General features: G+C 41.1%; 2 protein-coding genes across 4 annotated transcripts in view; one reads left to right on the top strand and one right to left on the bottom strand.

The window, feature by feature from the left end:
* The window catches only part of arhgef37 (Rho guanine nucleotide exchange factor (GEF) 37), a 163991-nt gene extending 157308 nt beyond the window's left edge, over positions 1-6683 (bottom strand). Inside the window, exon 1 of the mRNA XM_078231085.1 lies at positions 6584-6683. The gene's annotated coding sequence lies outside the window, so the exon portion shown is untranslated. The remainder of the gene's footprint in view (positions 1-6583) is intronic.
* Positions 6684-6973: 290 nt separating this feature from the next.
* csnk1a1 (casein kinase 1, alpha 1) overlaps positions 6974-21914 on the top strand; it is a 50759-nt gene continuing 35818 nt past the window's right edge. For 2 of the 3 annotated variants that reach the window (XM_078231076.1, XM_078231077.1), the window contains exons 1-4: positions 6986-7416; positions 7652-7758; positions 14391-14517; positions 20672-20770. In XM_078231076.1, coding sequence (XP_078087202.1) covers positions 7294-7416; positions 7652-7758; positions 14391-14517; positions 20672-20770 — 456 coding nt within the window. In that variant the 5' untranslated portion in view covers positions 6986-7293. Of the gene's footprint in view, positions 7417-7651; positions 7759-14390; positions 14518-20671; positions 20771-21914 lie in introns of all 3 variants that reach the window. The other variant, XM_078231078.1, reaches the window with a different exon arrangement.

Genomic DNA, 21914 nt, shown 5'->3' with positions numbered 1-21914 from the left:
ACAATCACCAGGCAAGACTGTTCTCTTCCTGTTGGGGAGCACTTCAGCGGTCACGGGCATTCGGCCTCTGATATTCGGGTAAGCGTTCTCCAAGGCGGCCTTCGCGACACACGACAGCGCAGAGTCGCTGAGCAGAAACTGATAGCCAAGTTCCGCACACACGAGGACGGCCTCAACCGGGATATTGGGTTCATGTCACACTATTTGTAACTCCCACAGTTGCGTGGACCTGCAGAGTTTCACTGGCTGTCTTGTCTGGAGACAATACACATCTTTTTAGCCTGTCTTGATGCTCTCTCCACTCACATTGTTTCGTCTCTTAAAGACTTGATTAGTTGTAAGTATTTGCATTCCAACCATTATTCATGTAAATTGAGTCTGTGTCTTTATAAGCTCTGTTTGTGAACAGAATTCCCACTCACCTGAAGAAGGGGCTAAGAGCTCCGAAAGCTTGTGTGGCTTTTGCTACCAAATAAACCTGTTGGACTTTAACCTGGTGTTGTTAAACTTCTTACTGTGTTTACCCCAGTCCAACGCCGGCATCTCCACATCAGGACTTTAACCTGGCATTGAGACTTCTTACTGTGCAGCAATTAAAAGCAGAGATGCTCAAGAAGCCAGAATTAGAATCAGAGGTGTTGCCAATGGGATAAAAATGAACATTTCAATGAGAAAAATATTATGATTGGTTACCAAAATTTTGTTCAGAAGAAAGTTTTAAGGAGGGTTTTAAATGGGAGGTGGAGTGATGGAAATAATTCCAGTGCTTAGAAATTAGATGGCAGAAGGAGATGCACTTGAGTCCAGTAAAAAGTTTAAAGTTTATTTATTAGTCACATGCAGGCTTATATTAACACTGCAATGAAGTTACTGTGAAAATCCTCTAGTTGTCACACTCCAGCGCCTGTTCAGGTACACTGAACAGTGTACCTGAACAGGCGAGAATATAACATGGCCAATTCACCTAACCTACACATTTTTGGACTGTGGGAGGCAACCAGAGCACCCGGAGGAAACCCACGCAGACATGGGGAGAATGTGCAAACTCCACACAGACAGTGACCCAAGCCAGGAATTGAACCCGGGTCCCTGGCACTGTGAGGCAACAATGCTAAGCACTGTGCCATTGTGCTGTCTGAGAAACACAAAATTCTGACCCCATTCCATCTTCTCATCTTAACCCTTAATGTATATTCACAATATCCCCCAACCTTATAATTTCAGACCCTGGGTCTGATGAGGAATCTTCTTCCCACACAGCACACTCCCTTACCCATCTCCAATGTTCTCCCTCTGCCTGGAAACCTGTCTCTGCCTTCTTGATATCAGCTATCTTAATTAATTTAATCTAACATTATCTATATGTTACTGATTCCCACAGCTATCCTATGAGCAGCACTGTGGCACAGTGGTTAGTACTGCTGCCTTACAGCACACGGATTTGGGTTCCTCCCACAGTCCGTAAGATGTGCTGGTAAAGTGCATTGGCCATGCTAAATTCTCCCTCAGTGTACCCGAACAGGTGTTGGGAGTGCGGCGACTGGGGGATTTTCACAGTATCTTCACTGCAGTGTTAACGTAAGCCTAGTTATGACACTAATAAATAAACTTAGAATATAAGAATTAGGAGCAGGAGTAGGCCATTTGGTCCCTCGAGCCTGCTCCGCCATACAATAAGATCGTGGCTAGCCTTGTCATGGACTCAACTCCACTTAACCGCCCACTCACCATAATCCTTAATTCCTTTACTGTTCAAAAATCTACCTATCTTTGCCTTAAAAACATTCAATGAGGTAGCCTCAACTGCTTCATTGGGCAGGGAATTCCACAGATTCACAACCCTTTGGGTGAAGAAGTTCCTCCTCAACTCAATCCTAAATCTGCTCCCACTTATTTTGAAGCTATGCCCCCCTAGTTCTGATTTCACCCGCCAGTGCAAACAACCTCCCTATTTTTTCTAATCCCTTCATAATTTTATATGTTTCTATAAGATCCCCTGTCATTCTTCTAAGTTCCAATGAGTATAGTCCCAGTCTACTCAGTCTCTCCTCATAAGCCAACCTTTTCAACTCTGGAATCAACCTAGTGAATCTCCTCTGCACCCCCTCCAGTGCCAGTATATCCTTTCTCAAGTAAGGAGACCAAAACTGTACACAGTACTCTAGGTGTGGTCTCACCAGCATCTTATGCAACTACAACATAACCTCACTGTTTTTAAGCTCCATCCCTCTAGCAATGAAGGGCAAAATTCCATTTGCCTTCTTAATTACCTGCTGCACCTGCCAACCAACTTTTTGTGATTCATACACAAGGACACCCAGGTCCCTCTACACAGCAACATGCTGCAATTTTTTATCATTTAAATAATAGTCCATTTTGCTGTTATTCCTACCAAAATGGATGACCTCACATTTACCAACATTGTACTCCATCTGCCAGACCCTTGCCCACTCATTTAAACTATCTATAGTCCTTTGCACACGTTCAGTGTCCTCTGCACACTTTGCTTTGCCATTCAACTTAGTGTCCTCTGTGAACTTTGACACACTACACTTGATCCCCAACTCCAAATCATCTATGTAAATTGTAAACAACTGCAGGCCCAACACTGATCCCTGAGGCATACCGCTAGCCACTAATCACTAATGGAAAAATACCCATTTATCCCCCTTCTTTGCTTTCTGTTAGTTAACCAATCCTCTACCCATGCTAATACATTACCCGTAATGCCGTGCACCTTTATTTTATGCAGCTGTCTTTTGTGCGCAACTTGTCGAATGCCTTCTGGAAATCCAGATACACCACATCCACTGGTTCCCCGTTGTCCATCGCGCTCGTAATGTCCTCAAAGAATTCCACTAAATTAGTTACACATGACCTGCCTTTCATGAACCCATGCTGTGTCTTCCCAATGGGACAATTTCTATCCCGATGTCTCACTATTTCTTCCTTGGTGATAGATTCAAGTATTTTCCCTACTACAAAAGTTAAGCTAACTGGCCTATAGTTACCTGCCTTTTGTCTACTTCCTTTTTTAAACAGTGGCCTCACATTTGCTGTTTTCCAATCTGCTGGAACCGCCCCAGAGTCCAGCGAATTTTGGTAAATTACCACTAGTGCATTTGCTATTTCCCCCGCCATCTCTTTTAGTACCCTGAAATGTATTCCATCAGGGCCAGGAGACTTGTCTACCTTTAGCCCTATTAGCTTGCCCAACACTACCTCTTTATTGATAATGATCGTTTTTAGGTCCTCACCTAGCATAGCCTTCTTGTCATCAATTTTTGACATGTTATTCGTGTCTTCCCTGTGAAGATCGATGCAAAATACCTGTTCAATGCCTCAGCCATTTCCTCATTTCCCATTATTAAATCTCCCTTCTCATCCTCTAAAGGACCAATGTTTACCTTAGCCACTCTATTTCTTTTTATATATTTGGAGAAACTTTTGCTATCTGTTTTTATATTCTCAGCTAATTTGCTCGCATAATCCATCTTATGTTTCTTTATAGCTTTTTTCGTGGCTTTCTGTTGACCTTTAAAGATTTCCCAATCCTCTAGCTTCCCATTAATCATTGCCACTTTGTATGCATTTTCTTTCAATTTGATACCCTCCTTCATTTGATACCCTCCTTTATTAAGGCGGCACAGTAGCACAGTGGTTAGCACTGCTGCTTCACAGCTCCAGGGACCTGGGTTCGATTCCCGGCTCGGGTCACTGTCTGTGTGGAGTTTGCACATTCTCCTCGTGTCTGCGTGGGTTTCCTCCGGGTGCTCCAGTTTCCTCCCACAGTCCAAAGATGTGCGGGTTAGGTTGATTGGCCATGCTAAAATTGCCCCTTAGTGTCCTGAGATGTGTAGGTTAGAGGGATTAGCGGGTAAAATATGTAGGGATAGGAGGGTAAGGCCTGGGTGGGATTGTGGTCGGTGCAGACTCCATGGGCCGAATGGCCTCTTCCTGCACTGTAGGGTTTCTATGATTTCCTTAGATATCCATGGCTGATTAGTCCTTTTTCTACAGTTCCCCCTGAACACTTAAACTTACCTCTACTACACTGCCTCATTCCCTGCTTCCTGCAAGGATTTCATTCAGGTCCCCTAATTTCTCTTTGACATCTGTTTTGATTGTTATGTTTTGTATCAGCACTTTTGATACATCTTTCTTTTTCCTCAACCAAGGATTCTACCACTCCACTCACCGCCTCCCACTTTTCCCCCACACCCCAACCACTGTGGTTGACAAGGTGGTCAACTGTGTTTGTCCTATTTCCTGCACTTTTGCTCCCACTCCTTCCCCTCCCTGCCCAAACCATGATAGAATTCCCCTAGATCTCACCTTCCAGCCCACCAGCTTCTGTATTCAAAAAAATCATCCTTTGCCATTTCTGCCACCTCCAGCAGACATCATCACCAAACACATCTTCTCTTCCTTTCCCCTTTCAGCATTCCAGAGATGTTAGTGTACTCCTCAATCATCCATAACATCCACTCACCTTCACATGGCACCTTTTCATGAAAGTGCAGGAAATGCAACACCTGCCCTTATATTTCCTCTCTCCTCACTTTCCAAGGCCTCCAATATTCCTTCCAGGTGAAGCAACAATTAATGCGTACCCCTTGCATTTCAGTATACTGTATATGCTTCCCACAAATGCAGTCTGCTCTACATTGAGGAGACCAAATGCAGATTGGACGACCAATTTTAAGAACACCTCTGTGGACTCTGGGCTTCCAATCACCCACCATTTTAATTCTTCGCTTTGCTCTCACATTGACCTTTGCCTCCTACAGTTCTCCAATGAAGTTCAATGCAAGCTTGAGGAACAGCACTTTATTTTTTGATTAGGCATTTTACAGCTTTCTCGACCCAAAATTGCATTCAATAACATCAGACTTTAACCTCAGCTTCCATTTTGTTTCCTTTTTTCTTTGCTGATATTTCATTCCGCAATTCACACTACCTCTCACGCATCCTTTGTTTCTTCACATGTCCCTTGGTCTTGCACCACCCAATCAGTCTGCCACCTGATCAAATACTTTTCATAGAATCCCTTCTATGCAGAAGGACATCATTTGGCCCAATGAGCCTACACTAACAACAGTCACATCCCCATGACCCCCATATTTACCCTGTTAATCCCCCTGACACTAAGGGACAATTTGTCATGGCCAATCAACCTAACTCAGACATCTTTGGACTGTGGGAGGAAACCAGAGCACCCGGAGGAAACCCACGCAGACACAGGGAGAACATGCAAATACAGTGGAGACCCGTTGTAGCGCGAAATTGGATATGACGCGATGAATCATTGGATGCTTTTTTTTACTATTTCTGGTTTAGTGATTTAGCGCGACCCCGATAACATTCGCGATAACATTTTATGGACCCCAACCATCGCGTTACAACGGGGCTCCACTGTACCACATTGGCAGTCACCTGAGGTCAGAATTGAACGCGGTTCCCTGGCGCTGTGAGTTAGCAGCATTAACCACCGGTCGACCCTTAGTTTAGTTTATTTATTAGTGTCACAAGTAGGCTCACATTAACAAAATGAAGTTACTGTGAAAATCCCCTAGTCACCACACTCCAGCACCTGTTCAGGTATACTGAATGAGAATTTGGCATGGCCAATGCACCTAACCAGCACGCCTTTTGGACTGTGGGATGAAACCAGAACACCCGGAGGAAACCCCATGCAGACACAGGGAGAACGTGCAGACTCCACACAGTGACCCAAGTTGGGAATCAAACCCAGGTCCCTGGCGCTGTTCAGCAGCAGCAGCAGTGCTAACCACTGTGCCAACCTGCCAACCCCTATTTCCTTTTGTTCTCCTCCCCCCCCCCCCTCCCTCCCACCCCACCCACCCACCCACCGTGACTTACTTAAAACATATTGTATCGCTGGCTTTTCCTTGTTCTGATGAGATGCAAAAGGTTTCTCTCCCCCTAACCTGCAGCTGGGTACTTCCAGCATTTTACTGCAGCAACTTTTTTCTGACTAAATTAAATCTCACTGACTTAATTCCTCCAGAGACATTAGACAGAGGGGGAAACAAAAATATGAAAGCAAAATACCGCGGATGCTGGCATCTGAAGCAAAAACATAAAATGCTGGAAAATCTCAGCAAGCCTGACAGCATCTGTGAAGAGAGAATAGATGTGGAGATGCCGGCGTTGGACTGGGGTAAACACAGTACGAGTTTTAACAACACCAGGTTAAAGTCCAACAGGTTTATTTGGTAGCAAATGCCATTAGCTTTCGGAGCGCTGCCCCTTCGTCAGATGGAGTGGATATCTGTTCTCAAACAGGGCACACAGAGACACAAAATCAAGTTACAGAATACTGATTAGAATGCGAATGGTTGGTTGTAAGGATTCGCATTCTAATCAGTATTCTGTAACTTGATTTTGTGTCTCTGTGTGCCTTGTTTGCGAGCAGATATCCACTCCATCTGACGAAGGAGCAGCGCTCCGAAAGCTAATGGCATTTGCTACCAAATAAACCTGTTGGACTTTAACCTGGTGTTGTTAAAACTCTTACAAAGAGAATAGAGCCAACATTTCGAGCCTGGATAACACTTACTCAGAAGAAACACATATCTTGTTCAGGGGAACAGGAAGCATCAGTCAGCATTCCCACCCCAACACCAGGGCCCCCATCCTGCCAGCTTTGAAGCACCAAAAACGACAGATAACCCCGCGGCATGATGGAAGTTGTAGTCGCCAGCGCCTCCTCCTGTATTGGACTACAAATCCCAGAATGCAATGCGATCTCTCCCCAGCCCCACCCTTACTCCCTCCCCCTCCCTCGCAGTGAAGATGCGTCACCATGGCCCCCGGCGGTGGCAGGGAGGGGAAGGAGAGGCGGGGCCGCATCACCATGGCGATGAGCGCGAGAACGGGAGGTTGATTGTAAAAAAACCGATGACGTCAGTCACCCCTCCCCTTCCCCCCCACCCCCCTCTCAGCCCCCACAAGCCTTTGCAAAGAAGAAAGAACTTGACGCTGAGAAGATGGAGCATTAGGGATAGTCGGCGGCGGCGGTCGATCGATCGATCGGGGGGGGGGAAAGAAGGCAAAGGATTAGGACAAGCAGCAGGAAACGGATCCGAATAATTGAAGAGAGGAGGCGGCGGCGTGGGAGGAGGGGGTGGTGGGGGGGAAAGCGACGTAACCAGAGTGGCTTTCTATATGTCCGCGTCCCGCCCGTATTCGTCGTCGTGCTGAAGAGAGAGTGAGTGAGAGTGAGTGTGGTGGCGGGGGGGAGAGAGAAAAAAATTAATAACGACGAGGATGGCCAGCGCCAGTGGTTCGAAAGCGGAATTTATCGTCGGTGGAAAATACAAACTGGTCCGGAAAATCGGCAGCGGCTCGTTTGGCGATATCTACTTGGCGATTAACATCACCAACGGGGAGGTGAGTGAGTGTGGGCCGCTTGTGAGGGAGGGTGGGTGGGAAGGGAGAGTGATTGCCCCCCCCTCCTCCTCCTCCTCCTCCTCCTTGCCTCCCACCCCCCAACAATCCCACCCCCAATGTAACTGCTGGTGTTTGTTTCTATCACCCACTGACAGACCAGAGTTTATTTTAATTTATTATTAATTCTCTTCTACCCTTCTCCACCCCCCCCCCCAAACTCCCTAACCTTTCTTAGGAGGTGGCAGTGAAATTGGAATCACAGAAAGCTAGGCATCCTCAGCTTCTCTATGAGAGCAAACTGTACAAGATCTTACAGGGAGGAGTCGGCATCCCTCACATCCGGTATGTTCGATTGATAAACTTTTTCTTATGTTGGGGTTTTGTTTGGTCTTTTATGTGTGTGCGTCTATGTTTTTTATGTAACAATTGCCTCTTTTTTCCCCCCCAAGTGTTTGTGCGGTAGGCGTCGTCCTCCCCTCCCCTCCCCCAACTCAGTCAAAAGGCTGGTGAGAAAACGTGAGGCCAACATAATTGTGTTACATAATTGTGTTTTAATCTCGCTTTTCATTAAACGGGACCCCGCAATTGGGGGTGGTTCAAGTGAGATTATTTCCAAATAATAGTTGAAGCGATCACTTTTGTGGCCTACCTTGTGGTCTCCCTTTTTTCTCATCTGACCATTCCTCACCCCCCCCCCCCCCCTTCCAGCCAGCACCCTCCTTCGCCTTTTGAAAATCAGTCCATTGCACAGCAGCCTTTGAAAAATTGTATTTCTTGGTGCTCTTTATATTTGGTGAATTATGTTCTGACATGTACAGTGCGGATGGCTGCGTGGAATGGCTGCTCTTTTGTTGTGTTTTGTACGGACATGTCATAAAATGGCGGATCGACGTGATTAGGAGCAAGTTTCATCCTACAGGATTTATATATTTCGACATAATCGTCCCGGTTATTCCGTGTTATTTCCGACAGTTGGGGTCCTTTTGCTTTATAATCCGTATCAGCTCGAGGCTTCAAAAAAAAGACAGGAGGTCGATTCGCAACGGCGGAGTTTTTGTGCTCTGCAACTTTTTGACCAAGTTTAAAGGCAGTTTGATGTCTCTCTTCACTCAGGACCCTGAATTTGCTGTGCAATGTTTGGGCAATAAGTGACGAAAGACTGAAACGAGCAGAAGGGAAAAAAAAAATCAAGATTGCAGGGAAAAGTGGAAATCCTGCAGATTGGAATAGTTGTAAGAATAAAAGCAGAGTTTGTTTTGAAAAGAAGCATAAATAAAAGTACTTTGCTATCAAAACAAAGGTTTTCATAGATATTTAATAAATAATAGACCCATTACATGCAAGAATTCCAAGTTAGGTAATAAGGAAATGGAACACTTATTAAATAAGTACTTTGTACTTCGCAGTTGAGGAAGAGGATCAAAAGTGCAGTAAATTCTAAAATTCACCAGGGGGATCTTTTTTCTAATACAATTTTATTTAAAAATGGAAATATATTTGCATTAAGATGGTTTCTACCCTTTAGTAAGGAATAAAAAAGGTTCCAAAACATTGGATTTAGGAGTTCTGTTCAAGTGTTGGGAAATTTACTCCATCGTGTACAAAAGCCGTGTAACAAGGCCTGTCCGTTTAACATCAGTTGGATAGTTACTTGAGTCTTTGAAATAATGACTCAGCAATTGGAGAAATATGAACAGCACAGAATGGATATGGATTTGCGATGGATAAATTGAGGTTGATGGTGATTATCTATTGGGGCTTTTAGAAGATTTGTTGATCTACAAACAATGCACAGAACTGGCAGTAATGAAAATACACAGCAGGTCAGACAGCACCTGTGGGGCAAGAAGCAGTTGACAATTTTAACGGGAACATTTTGTGATTGGATTTAAAGTGGTGATGTCCAGCGATTTGTATCTTCGAAGGAATGGAGTTGGTCATTCAGATTGTCAGAATACACAAATTTAGGCTGCACAGGTACAAATTGATATGTGGTTAAAACTATGGCAGATATGTACGTATTCAATATAAGATAGTATACGGTAATTTGGTTACAATGTGAGATCAAATTGGAACATTTTCTTGATTAAAGGTTATGGAGAAGCAAAGAGATTTAAGGTTTCTGGAGGCAATTAAGTTTGCATACATGCAGAATGTGATGACAAGTTTGAACCAAATTTTAGCTTTTGTTTCAAGGGTGTTGGAAGAAAAGTAAGGATGCGATGTTTCAGTTGGTCAGACCCCTTCTGGAGTCTTGTATTAGACGCTACAGAGGTGCAGTACAAAAAAATCACTGGAGCTTGGTTTTAAGTTTTCTGGACTGTATAAAATCTTACCCCGGTGGAAAAGAGAATAAAATTTTAAAAGTGGAGGTAGACAGTTCCAGTGAAGCCAGGGCGCACATTTGCTCACAGATAGCAGAAAACTAAAATTCCCTTCTGTGGCCAAAAAGGTCACTGGATCTCAGCTGAGTTAAAGATTTTCCAGACAGATTGATGAATAGGAATATCAAGGGGAGGAAGCTGAGGCAGAGATTGACCATCATCTAATTGAATAGGGGGTACAGACTCGTGTAGTCATTCTGTCTTTATTAGTAATGCCATTATTAGACCTAACGAGCTTCCCTGGAGGCTGTTGTCTACCATATTTGGGGTATACATTTTTGTCAAAATCCTGCCTTGATGGGAAGGGGGGGGGAAGAGACTTGGGTGCAGGTTGTATAGCATGCTGCTTTTCAGTCTGGGACCAGGCCACATACAGAAGATACTGTGTGGACCTATCTATGATTGGCACAGCATTCATTCACACATACCTGCTATAATTTTAAAATAAATTTGCCATATCTAAGACAGAAAATAGAAATTTATTAATTGGTACGAATTGCAGTTTTGGAACAATTTGTCATTTGAGTAGGGAAAGGGGATAAATGAATCAGGATGTCTGTTCTTAAAGAACGTTGCACTCCTAAAGCTCTCCTCTGCCCCACCTCCCCCCAGTAGATTGACAACAGAATCTTCGGCTGTTCTAAACATTTAGCTTGTTTTCGTACCTCCTTAACATGCATTTCTTAACCAAGCCTTTAGTTGCCATTGCTCCCTTGAGCCAACCAGTTATTTTTGTGTAAACTGCATAACAAGTGCTGTCCCTTGTTGAAACAGCTTGAATTGTATCTAAACTGCTGGGTGTCACATTTGTAGCCTGTGTATGTTGGACATCATGTTACGCAAGAGCTCAAGTTTTACAATTTAGTCTGCTAGTTTTGTTTTATTTATGTTGGCCTAAATGCTACAGTGTAATGCCAATGATTTTTTAAAATCTGTATTTGATAGAAAACATGATGTTCCATAACCTTTGCGGAACTGTTAATATTTGCAAGAAATGGCCAAAGCATTTTTATGCAGTGATTTTGGGAAATTGAAGGAAAATGTTAATGACATTTGATGTGTTAAGGGCCTGGTTTTGGATTAATCTGTGCTTTTTAATTGTTCTGATGGAATTTGATATTTTGCCTTTTAGGTTTATGGCCTGGTGTTGCTTAGAGACCTTGCAGTATGGATTAACAGTCTTCAGAGGTCAAAACCATAAAAGGAGATGGGTTGGCAAATCAACTTTTTCTGGCATATTACTTAGTGAACCCAAACCACATCTCTATGGCCAATAAAATTCTTTCTGTAAATTTAAGCACAAATTGTCTTCATATTGTTCGAGAGGGCGTACTTTGCACAACTAACTGAAATAAGATCATATTGTGGGTTACGATTGTATAATGCAGTATGTGGAGCTCTTGCACTTTGGTACTATTCTAATCCTGTTGTGCAACCTTGTTACTTGGTGGACCAAGGGAATGTAGTTAAGGGATATCTCTGGTCAGAAGTACTCTCACTGAACACATTTTCAATTTGTGGAATTGTACTGTACAGCAAAATCTGAATTTAACCTAGGTTTAAAAATTAATTTGAGTAGACCAGTATCATTATTTAACCATATCCAGAGCTCAGTTTCTAAAACATTGGCTTGGCTTTATTACTTACTTGCAGATCTTTTTCTGTAAAAATGCATGGAACTACTGTATTACTTGTGTAGCATTTTGAGTTGCTGATTAGATATCATGAGTGCTAGACAACAAGTCTGTTCAGAATTTGAGCCCCACCCAGATAACTTGCACAACGCTGCTAAATGTTGGTGCTAAACATTTGAATGCACTTCTTTGTAGGTAGGGTAGTGACTGTAATGTGGTGCTTGCACGCAAACAAATGATCAAATTAGATATAATGTAAGAGTACATCATATAAAGATTGGAGCTGTATGACGTGTGATTTTAATGCGGAAAGCGATGTCTTTTGATAGGATTATATACAAATGAATGGATGTCCAGCTGCAGCCAAAAAGCCAAAGCAAAGTGTTATTTGATTCACAGTAAGACAATTACTGGAGCAATAATCTGAATCCAGTCCCTGGACTTGAGTTGTTATCAGATTGATGTGGGTGAGAGTGCTTGAAGAATTCTTGCTCCAATTTTGTGTTTATACATATCTTGATTCTAGATTGACTTTACGCAAGGTTATGTTGGTAAAGCCCATATTGCTTTGGAACAAAATCATGTTACTGTACTGTTGGGACTTTGGAAACACATTTTCTTTGAATTCTATCTTGTCTGTATTATTCATTGCCCTGAATTGCTTCAATGCCTTAAAATTTCTTCCAGAGGAAATTGTTTAAGAAATATTAGAAGCCTGGAGCTTAAATTGTTTTTGTAATCCCACAATTGTCCTGTTGCATTGTTTTTGTGAGCAGTTAATTTGCAAATGTTATCTCAACTTTAAATTGGCATTTTCATACTACGGTCAAAATTTGGCTTTCTATGGGGGGTGGGGGGAGGCAAGGGACGTGTAAGATCGGAGACGATAGTAGGGAAGCGTATATTTTGTCATGGGCGATGAAGGACTCTAGTCAGATATCGGATGGGTTAAGTATAGAGCCAAACCTGCTTCAACCTTAAACCCCTTGAACACCAATGTGGTTATTGCTGTTTTGCATATAATCTCCAAATAAGGAAGATAAGAATTTGAGATGGTCATTTATCCCCTTAAGCCAGTTTTGCCATTGAGTGAGGTAATGGTTGAAGTTTTGATAAACCTTTTAATAAACACTAGCTTGGTCTCAACTCATGCCCATTCTGGGCACCACCTTCTGGGAAAGACGTTGAAGCGTTGAGAGGAGTTGCCAAGAAGATTGAGAGGGATTACCTGAGACTTTGGTTAATCAGTTACATGGATAGATTGAAGATGTTAGGGTTGTTCACCTGAGAGGAAATTGGATAGCAATGTTAAGAGGTATAAATGGAGAGAAACTGCACTGGCAAAAGGGTCGAGAGCAGAGGGCACTGATTTTAAAAGTGTCAAAAGTGACACGAGGGAACTGCGCAGTGAGTTGTGATCCAAAATACACAGTGAAAGGATGATATTGGCTTTCAAAAGAATTGGTTAAGCACTTGGAGGAAAATGTTGCAAGGCTACACAAAGGATAGATGAGTGGGGCTATTCTTGCAGAGAGCTGGCACAGGCTTGACAGGCCAAATGGCCACATCTTGTATAGTAGCCATTCCATGATCCATGGCCTAACTTGATTTGCCTATCATTACCCCATATCTCTAGTCACCCTTGGGTAATGAGAATCTTATAAATCTGCCCAAGAGACTTCTAAAGACTTTTTGTTGAAGTATTATCAAACACGTTATTTCTAAAAAGGCCTGGCTTATTATCCTTTAATTTTTTAAATTCCAGGAAATGCCAGGTTTGTATTTCTCATGCACACTCTCTCTAACCCTTGAAGTCCAGGTATTATGTCTGCACCACCTTTTTTATTTTTACCTATTGACATGTATGCCCAGTTTACTGTGAAAAGTATGTCTCACCCTGTTCAAGACCAGGCTTACCTCAAACTGGAATCTTTGCTGTTTTGCACCTCCCCATTTCACAACATTGTTCATATTGTGGTCAGTGTTAGATATATGCTTATGCTTTAAAGCTGTTTACTAAATCTGGCTGATTGCTTATTATTCAATCTAATATGGCTGCCATCTTGGTTTGAGTATCTGAATGCAGTTAGCAGCCTACCAAAGTCTATGTGGAAGTTAAAATCCCCCATTTAAACCATTTGCTTGTTACTACATGCATATCTAATGTCAGCATTAAAGTTAGAGATGATAGTTGTCCTGAGTGCAAGTGCCCATTGAAAACTGAATTTTCATGCCAGCCATAGTTCACATTGGTCCCTTGTTTTTAATTGAAGGGACTTTATTTCTCAGTCTGAGCTGGAATTCTGCTCCAATCACATAGGTAAAAGCATGTTGCACCACACAATACAATACCTTGTCAATATTGCTGTTCTTTAAGGATTGGTACATGAAATTACTTGATGCTGTTGTCTAGTTTCAAATGTGTTGATCTTTGAGTGAGAACTATCTGTAGTAGCTGCTCTGTTTTGATTTATTTTCATTTCCATTTTAAAGTGGGTCAATTTATTTTGGCATAATGATACCAATTGTACTGAGTTGCTAATTTTGATTTATACCTCAAATTGCTTTTCAGCAGAGTGGAATAAAGACTGACTAGCTTAGTCTTGCAAGAAGCAAATTTCTATTCAGCACACTGACGAATGCTATGTGGAATTTTAGTTTCATAAAATATAAGTTTCATTGAAAGTACTATTTTTCATTGGTTATTTTTGGATTCTAGGTATTTTGAAAATCCTAATGCCCAATTAGTTTTGGGTGTTCTGCCATTTCTTATAATTCAAGATTGTTTGGTTAACTTCATTGGATGCATATTCTCGAGTAACATTTTTCTTGACCATCTGTAATTTCAGCAGGCTTTATTTTTGATTCAAGCATTTTAAATTGATGTGCGTAAATGTTCTGTCTCCAAATGTAGCAAAATATACAAGCTAAGGATTTGCGAATTGTTTACTTACAGGTGGTATGGACAAGAAAAGGATTACAATGTCCTAGTTATGGACTTGCTCGGACCAAGTCTCGAAGATCTTTTTAACTTCTGTTCTCGCAGGTTCACGATGAAAACTGTTCTGATGTTAGCTGACCAGGTATGTAATAAATTTACAACAAATCACAATTGGATTAGTTCATGTCTTATGTAAAGCTGCTATTTAACAAAAGAATGTGGCATTTGGGAGGCTGAGCCTTTCAACTGGCACCTGCGAGCCAAAGTAGTATTGTGATTGCTGTATCGCAGTTTTGGAGAAAGTACCTGAACCATTTAATATTAAGGTGTATATATAATATTATGCTTGGAATGAATAGTTTCTCATATCTCTAATGAATGGTCATTTTGAGACCTGGACACCACCTGAAAGAAACATGAAGGCAGTTGGTATATTTTCATTCAGCTGGCAGAAACTAAAGTTCACTGTAGTTCAGTGTCCATCATGAGGATAGGCTCAGTCGCATCTCGACTACCTGAGTTATAAAGAGCATATCTTACAGGCCAGTGAGTGAACTAATGCATGGGGATAAAGCGGATGTGAAACATATCTTGGGTCTGCTCCTGACATGCTCTGCTGCACTGATCACTGAATCAGGGTTGGTCCCATAGCTTCATGGTAATAGAGGAAATGATAGTGCCAGGCCATGAGATTACAGATTGTTTTGAGCTATGACAGCTGTTGAGTCTATTCCTTTAGCACAGTGGTTGTACCACACATCGTAATGGAGTGTACTGTCAATGCAAAGACAGGACTTTGTTTCTGTAAGGACTGTGCAGCCCTACCAACACCCATGTCTGATGCATTTGTAACGTGTAGATAGGCGAAGATGAGATCAACACATGGTGTTGGTGGGACTCTGCAGTCCTTGTAAAGTCAATGTCTCGACTTTGCATTGAGAGCACTCTCCATTGTGATGTGTAGCACAACCACAGTTCTAAAGGATATACTCGACAGATCTTGTAGCTCAAAACTACCTGTAACCTTGTGACCTGACATTTTCCCCCCTTTACTATTACCAAGAAGCCAAGGGATCAATGGTGAATCAATCATTGTGGGAGTGCATGCCGGGAGAGCAGCACCTGGCATACCTAATAATGTGTTGCATAACTGGTGAAACTACAAAATAGGACCCCACACACGCTAAACATTAGAAGCATACGATAGTGCTCCCTCAATCAAAGCAACAGATCAAAGCTCTGCAATCCTGCCATGTCAAGCCATGAATGGTGGAGGTCAATTAAGCAACTAACTGGAGAAGGTGGCTTCAAAAATATCATCCTCAATGATGACAGAGCCAGCAAATCAGTGAAAAAGATAAAGCTGATGCACGAGTGCTGAGTGAAAGGTCTATCTTGGCCTTCTCCTGAGGCCCCCATATGTCAGTCTTCAGGCAGTTCGATTCATTACCCTTGTCGTTAGGGTGATGGAAGGTATCATCAACATTGCTATCATGTGGCACTGACTCAGCAATGGCCTGCTCGTTGACTCAGTTTGAATTCCGCAAGAGCCACTGTTCCTAATTTCATTATGACCATGGTCCAAATATGGGCATAAGACCTGAACTCCAGAGATGAGGAAATGGTGACCGACTTTAACGTCAAAGCTGTATTTGATAGTATGGCATCAAAGAAGCTAGAAAAATTTGGTCAATGGGAATCGGAAGGAATATTCTCTATTGTTACCTATGCAAAGGAAGATGGTTGCAATTGTTGGCCAATCATCTCAGGCCCAGGTATCACTGCAGACATTCCTCAGGGTTGTGTTCTAGACTCAGTCATGTTCAGCTGCTTCAGTACTATTTGTGAATTCTCATATTAAATCAACCTGTGCCTGAATGCAGCAGATCTGGCCAATATTCAGGCTTGGGCTGATGATAAGTACATTGTGCTATGTGGTGTTAGGCAATGACCATCTCTGAGAATGTAGCTTCTTCCAATGCCATTTAGTGACATTACAATCGTTGACAGTCCCACCACCATCAACGTCTTTGGCGGGTCACCATTGATCCGATATCTGGCGGTGCTAATTGGTGTGCAAAGAACTTTACACTGCATTACTAATGGGCATGTAAGATTTGTGTTGCCCTAGTGGCCTATTACTATGTAACAAGTGGAGACCAGTTACATCATCATCTAGAATTCCAATACAATCATGAGAAAAGAGCAAAGTTCCTGTGTAGATTTTAGGTTGATCAGGCTGTCTATACTTGTCCATTCCAATGTAGATGGGAAATGATTTCGGCTCTGGTTCAGTTAGAAGTGAGACTTCTAACTGTGTAGAGAAGTGTAGAAGTTTGATTATATGTTTTGATTTATTGACTAGTTATGGTTGGGAGTTTTTCTCTATACTGCTTGGAGTGGTTTTGTTAATGTTTATCCTTCTGGTGATAACTTGGATGCTCTGTTATGGGCTGTGTCACTAATGAGGGTCAAAACTTGGAGGGATGCAGGTAGAGGAAAACCAGCACTGATTTATTGTGGGCAAATCATTTAACTAATTTAAGTTTTTCAGTGAGGTTACAAATAGAAAAATGCAGTTGATGTGTTGCTTTTGAAACTCCAAAAGATGTTTTTGAATCAAGTGCCATGTAACAGGTTCTTTAAAGTTAAAGTCCAAAGAAGTAAAATGGTTAACAATGATAACATTGGTGCAGAACGGGTTGAGTGAACAGTAATGGTGAATATTTTCAGACTGGAGGACATAAATAGGGTTCCTCAGTATCAGATCATAGCTTTTCATGATAAATGTTAACCTAGACTTGGGGACGCAGAGTGCAATTTTGACTTTTTCTGATGACAGTACTTGGAATTATTGTGAACTGAGGAGGATAGTGATAGATTTTTATAAGAAATTAAAAAGACTGGTTGAATGGATGGATGCTTGGTGGATTAAATTTAATACCAAGAAGCACAGAGTGACACATTTGGGTAGTAAGAATGAGGATAGACAATATAAAATAAAGGAACAGTGGGACCTACTACGTACAGAAATTTTGAAGGTAGCAGGGCAGGTTGAGAAATGAGCCATACAGGATCTTGTGGTTTATAAAAAGCATAGGGTTTGGAAGCAAGAAAGTTATGGTGAACTTCTGTAAAACACCGCTTCTGCTTGAACTGGAGTAATGTGTCCAATTTTGGAGACTGCACTTTAGGATTGATGTGACAGGAGGGGGAGAGAAGATTTGAGAATGTTTCCAGGGATGAAATACTTCGATCCTAGGATTTTTCTTGTTGGAGGCAAGGTGGAAAAACAGAGGACGTTGACTTAAAGTGATTGATAAAAGGAATTTTTTCATGACATTGAAATCTGGAGTAGAATCCCTACAGTGCAGAAGGAGGCTATTCCACACATTAGGTAGGCACTAACTCTCCAAAAGAGCATCTTACCAGGCCTTCCTCATCCCTGTAACCCCATGCATTTACCATGGCAATCCACTTAACCTGCACATCTTTGGACTGTGGGAGGAAACTGGAACATCCAGAGGAAACCCACGCAGACACGGGAAGAATGTGCAAATTCCACACAGTCACCCAAAGCCAGAATCAAATCCGTTGTGAAGTAGCAGTGTTAACCTCCGTCACCCTGCACCCTACACTGACTGTGTAGTGGTGGCAGATTCAATCATGGCTTTTAAATAGGAATTGGCTAATTAGTCAAAACATTTTCAGGGCTGTGAGGATGGAGAATGGGGCTCACTGAGAGCTGGTGCAGACAAAATGAGCCAAATGGCTGTCTTCTGTTTTGTAATAATTGTGTGCTTCACTTCATTGAAGATGGGGTGAGCTCTTGAAAGTGGGGAAAGAATTTGGGTGGGATAATGAACCATATGTAAGACAGCTAATTTAATAACTGGTAAAATGATCAGTAGTTGATTGTACATCGCCTTGAGCCTGCTTCACTCTTCAAAATGATCGTTGCTGAACTTGTACATAACTCCATCCCCATATTCTTTGATTTTGCTGTGCCCAAGAATCTATAAATCTGTTCTGAATGTACTTGAAGGCTGACTATCAATGGCCTTCTGGGATACAGAATTCCAAAGGATCACAGCCTTGTAAACAAATTTCTCCTCCAGAGATCTGAATGATTGACTCCATAACCTGAGACACTGATCTTTAGTTCCAGGCTGTCCAACCAAGAGGGAGGACTCAGCATTTACCCTTTCAAACCTAGTTTGTATCAAACCGATCAACTCTTTTGACTCCACTGAGAGGCCCATTCTACTGACTCTCCTCAAGACAATTCTCTTTCCAAAAATCAATCTAATGAACCTCTGTTGTTTGCCCTCTTGGCAAATATATTCATCCTCAGTTAAGGAGGGCAAAATGATAGTTGGCTTTGGGTGTAGCCTCACCATAGTTTTATATAATTGTAGCAAGCGTTAGTTAAAATTCCAAGCCCCTTGCAATGGAGGCTAACGTACTTTCCTAATTGAAAATTGGCTGCTTTTGAATTGATTGGTTCAGCAAAGGAAATGTTAAAAAATCTAAGATTCTTCAAATGTCAAAAGCTATCATTTATGTCATTCAAGCTTCTGCACCCTGTTCGAGAGTTGACGGATTTTGCTTTAGAAGTCAATTGGTCATTAGATTTATGGATGACTTTATTTGCTATAGTTTCCCAAAGTATATGATCAACAGTAGGCATACTATCAGTTGGAATGACTATTTTGTCACTTGTGGGTTAATGCAAAGGAATCCCATATGCATATGCCCCCACTCTTTGACAGCCATAGTAGCCAACATTCAAAGCTTTTTCGTCTGTCTTTTCTGTATTTTGTATATTTTTAAATAAACAAAACAGATGTAAGTTTACATTTTCTCATCCAACTTAAGTGTATGAGACTTCTGTTTCCTCACGCCATTTCAAAATTTGCTAAGGTGTAAAATATTTATGTGCCTTTAATCTAATGGAAAGTCCCAAGATATTTTAACGGTTATTATATAACAAAGCATGACATCGAGCCACAAAAGGAGATACAAGATCAGATAACCAAAAGCTGATGTCAATAAGGCAGGTTTTGAAGTGTTTTAGTGCGGGAAAATGCAGAGGCCATAATTATAGGAGTGCAGAGTTATGAGGTTGGAGGGATTTGAAATGTGTAGTGCCCTCTTTATTTATACATTTGTATTGGCCATTGTTCTGCTAGATGTTTTCTCTTTACTTCTAAATTAACTTTACTGTAGTTGGTACTGTTGAACTCAGTAGGATTGTGCAGTGTTTGTTGAGAGTCAAATTGTATGCTTTCAGATAAATTCTTAATCATCATTTCCTTTCGGGAATAACCAATGTTAAAACTGTAGACTTTCAAATGTTATGTCCTTATTTGATAGTATTATCAGATTGCAGAAAAGATGCATGCACAAACTATTTTGGCCGAGATTATGGCTTGTTTGCACCTTCTTTGTGGAAATAAACAATATTATGATTTGGGTGTATGTTTGCATGTTGTTAAACTGCATTGGAAAAATGAAAGTCTGTGCTTTTTCATGTAGGTTATTTTGAAACATGTTAATAGACATTGCAGTCGAGGTGTTCTGCACTGTATAGTATAGCAATGAAGAATTGATCCATTTGATTGGCCCACTTTTTTGCATAAACGACAATATCACTATGCAAATCATAATTACTACATTTGAAGTTTTAATGTTAAACAGTTAAGCATTAAATATATTGGCACGGTGGCACAGTGGTTAGCACTGCTACCTCAGCTGCAGGGACCTGGGTTCGATTCCCGGCTCGGGTCACCGTCTATGTGGGGTTTGCACATTCTCCCTATGTCTGCGTGGGTTTCCCCCCGGTTTCCTCCCACAGTCCAAAGATGTGCAGGTTAGGTTGACTGGCCATGCTAAATTGCTCCTTAGTGTCACGGGATGTTTTTGATAAATACGTGGGGCTTAGGGCTTGGGTGGGATTGTTGTCGGTTCAGACTTGATGGGCCGAATGGCTGCTTCCTGCACTGCAGGGATTCTATGATTAACATGGCTTGCTGCTAAATAAATGCATGTGATTTAGATTGGCAAAGTACAAAATGGAAATTCATTCTCTAAATTGGATTGCAGTATTAAATTCTTTTTGACAATAGATGTGAAAGCATTTTTCAGCTTTCTGCATTGATTTGTCTATGTACAATTTTTAGTTCATTATTTTGTGATATTTTTAAGTATGGAATAGTTTGTCTGAAAGTTATGAATGTAAATGTACCTTTTTGTTTATAACTGCGTTTTCTTACATTTTGTTTTCTGTTTTTCAGATGATCAGCAGAATTGAGTATGTGCATACAAAGAATTTTATTCACAGAGATATCAAACCGGACAACTTTCTAATGGGTATTGGACGTCATTGTAATAAGGTTGGTATTCACACTAATGTATTTAATATATCAGGGAGTTTGGTAGAAATCTAATTTAATGGAAAAGACAGCCAAGTTTGAACAGTTGACATTTTCCTCCAGCAAAGTAAATACTTCAAGCCTTTTATTATAAATGCCTTCACTGTTTAGAATGAATTTGTTTTCAATAATACCTTGGATACTTATTTTGGGGATGGTAAATTAGCCTGTTCATTTTATTATGACTCCATTTAATTTTGTATATTCTAATTTAAATCCTAATCATGAAAATTGCAATAGATGGAGGTGTGCACTTCAAAAATAAGACACAATGTATCATATTATTCCTGTCCTGACCAATTAAATGGAGTAAGGAGTCTTAACAACACCAGGTTAATTAAATTGTTAACCAATTAAATGGAGACATAAAGCATTAGGCAGTTACTTGAATGTCCTTAAAATGAGGTCTGTTTACTGATTTTAATTTTACATTATCAACATAAAATACAGCATGTAAAATAAATGAACAGATCTTTCACTGCTTTCCTCTCCCCAATAAATAGTACTGGTCTAAAGATATTCACATAATAGCATTGGGCCACCTTGGAGAGTTAAAGTCTACCCGTTGGATGGCTCATGTGACACATGGAGCTGTGGCTGAACTTGAGTATCTGTAGTGGAGTTGTTGCATTAAAAAATCTCAAAGGTCTTTTGGAATTCCATTTGCTAACAGAAACCCATCCAGTTCTTCATACTAGAGCCATCCTTTTAATAGCAAAGATAGTCCCTCATCTTGCAAGTAAACTTTGTAAATATGACTGCTTGTGCTGCTGATCAGTACAAATCAGAGAAATTTACTTCAATCGAATTTACCAAAACATTTCCTAATTTTAAATGTTTGTTATATTCTCTAGTTTCTCTTCTCTTTGGAGGAAAACCCAGAATAATCTATAATTTCTCAAGATGTAGAATCAACAATGTGGCCATTCTTGCATCCCTCTCGCATTCCATATCCATGATTAAGTAACAATCAAAACTGTATCCAGTACATTGGGCAGGGTCACATAATATGGCTTGTCTGAATTTATTATACTCTTGTATACCCAATATTCCATTTGTATTTAGCAGTGTGGAAACATCGACTGTTGTGACCTATTTGTTGAAG

The sequence above is a fragment of the Mustelus asterias genome, chromosome 16 (genome assembly GCF_964213995.1).
Source record: "Mustelus asterias chromosome 16, sMusAst1.hap1.1, whole genome shotgun sequence".
Classification (NCBI taxonomy): Eukaryota; Metazoa; Chordata; class Chondrichthyes; order Carcharhiniformes; family Triakidae; genus Mustelus; species Mustelus asterias.
The sequence above is the reverse complement of the archived record's forward strand: the minus strand, read 5'-3'. Positions and strand labels throughout refer to the sequence as shown.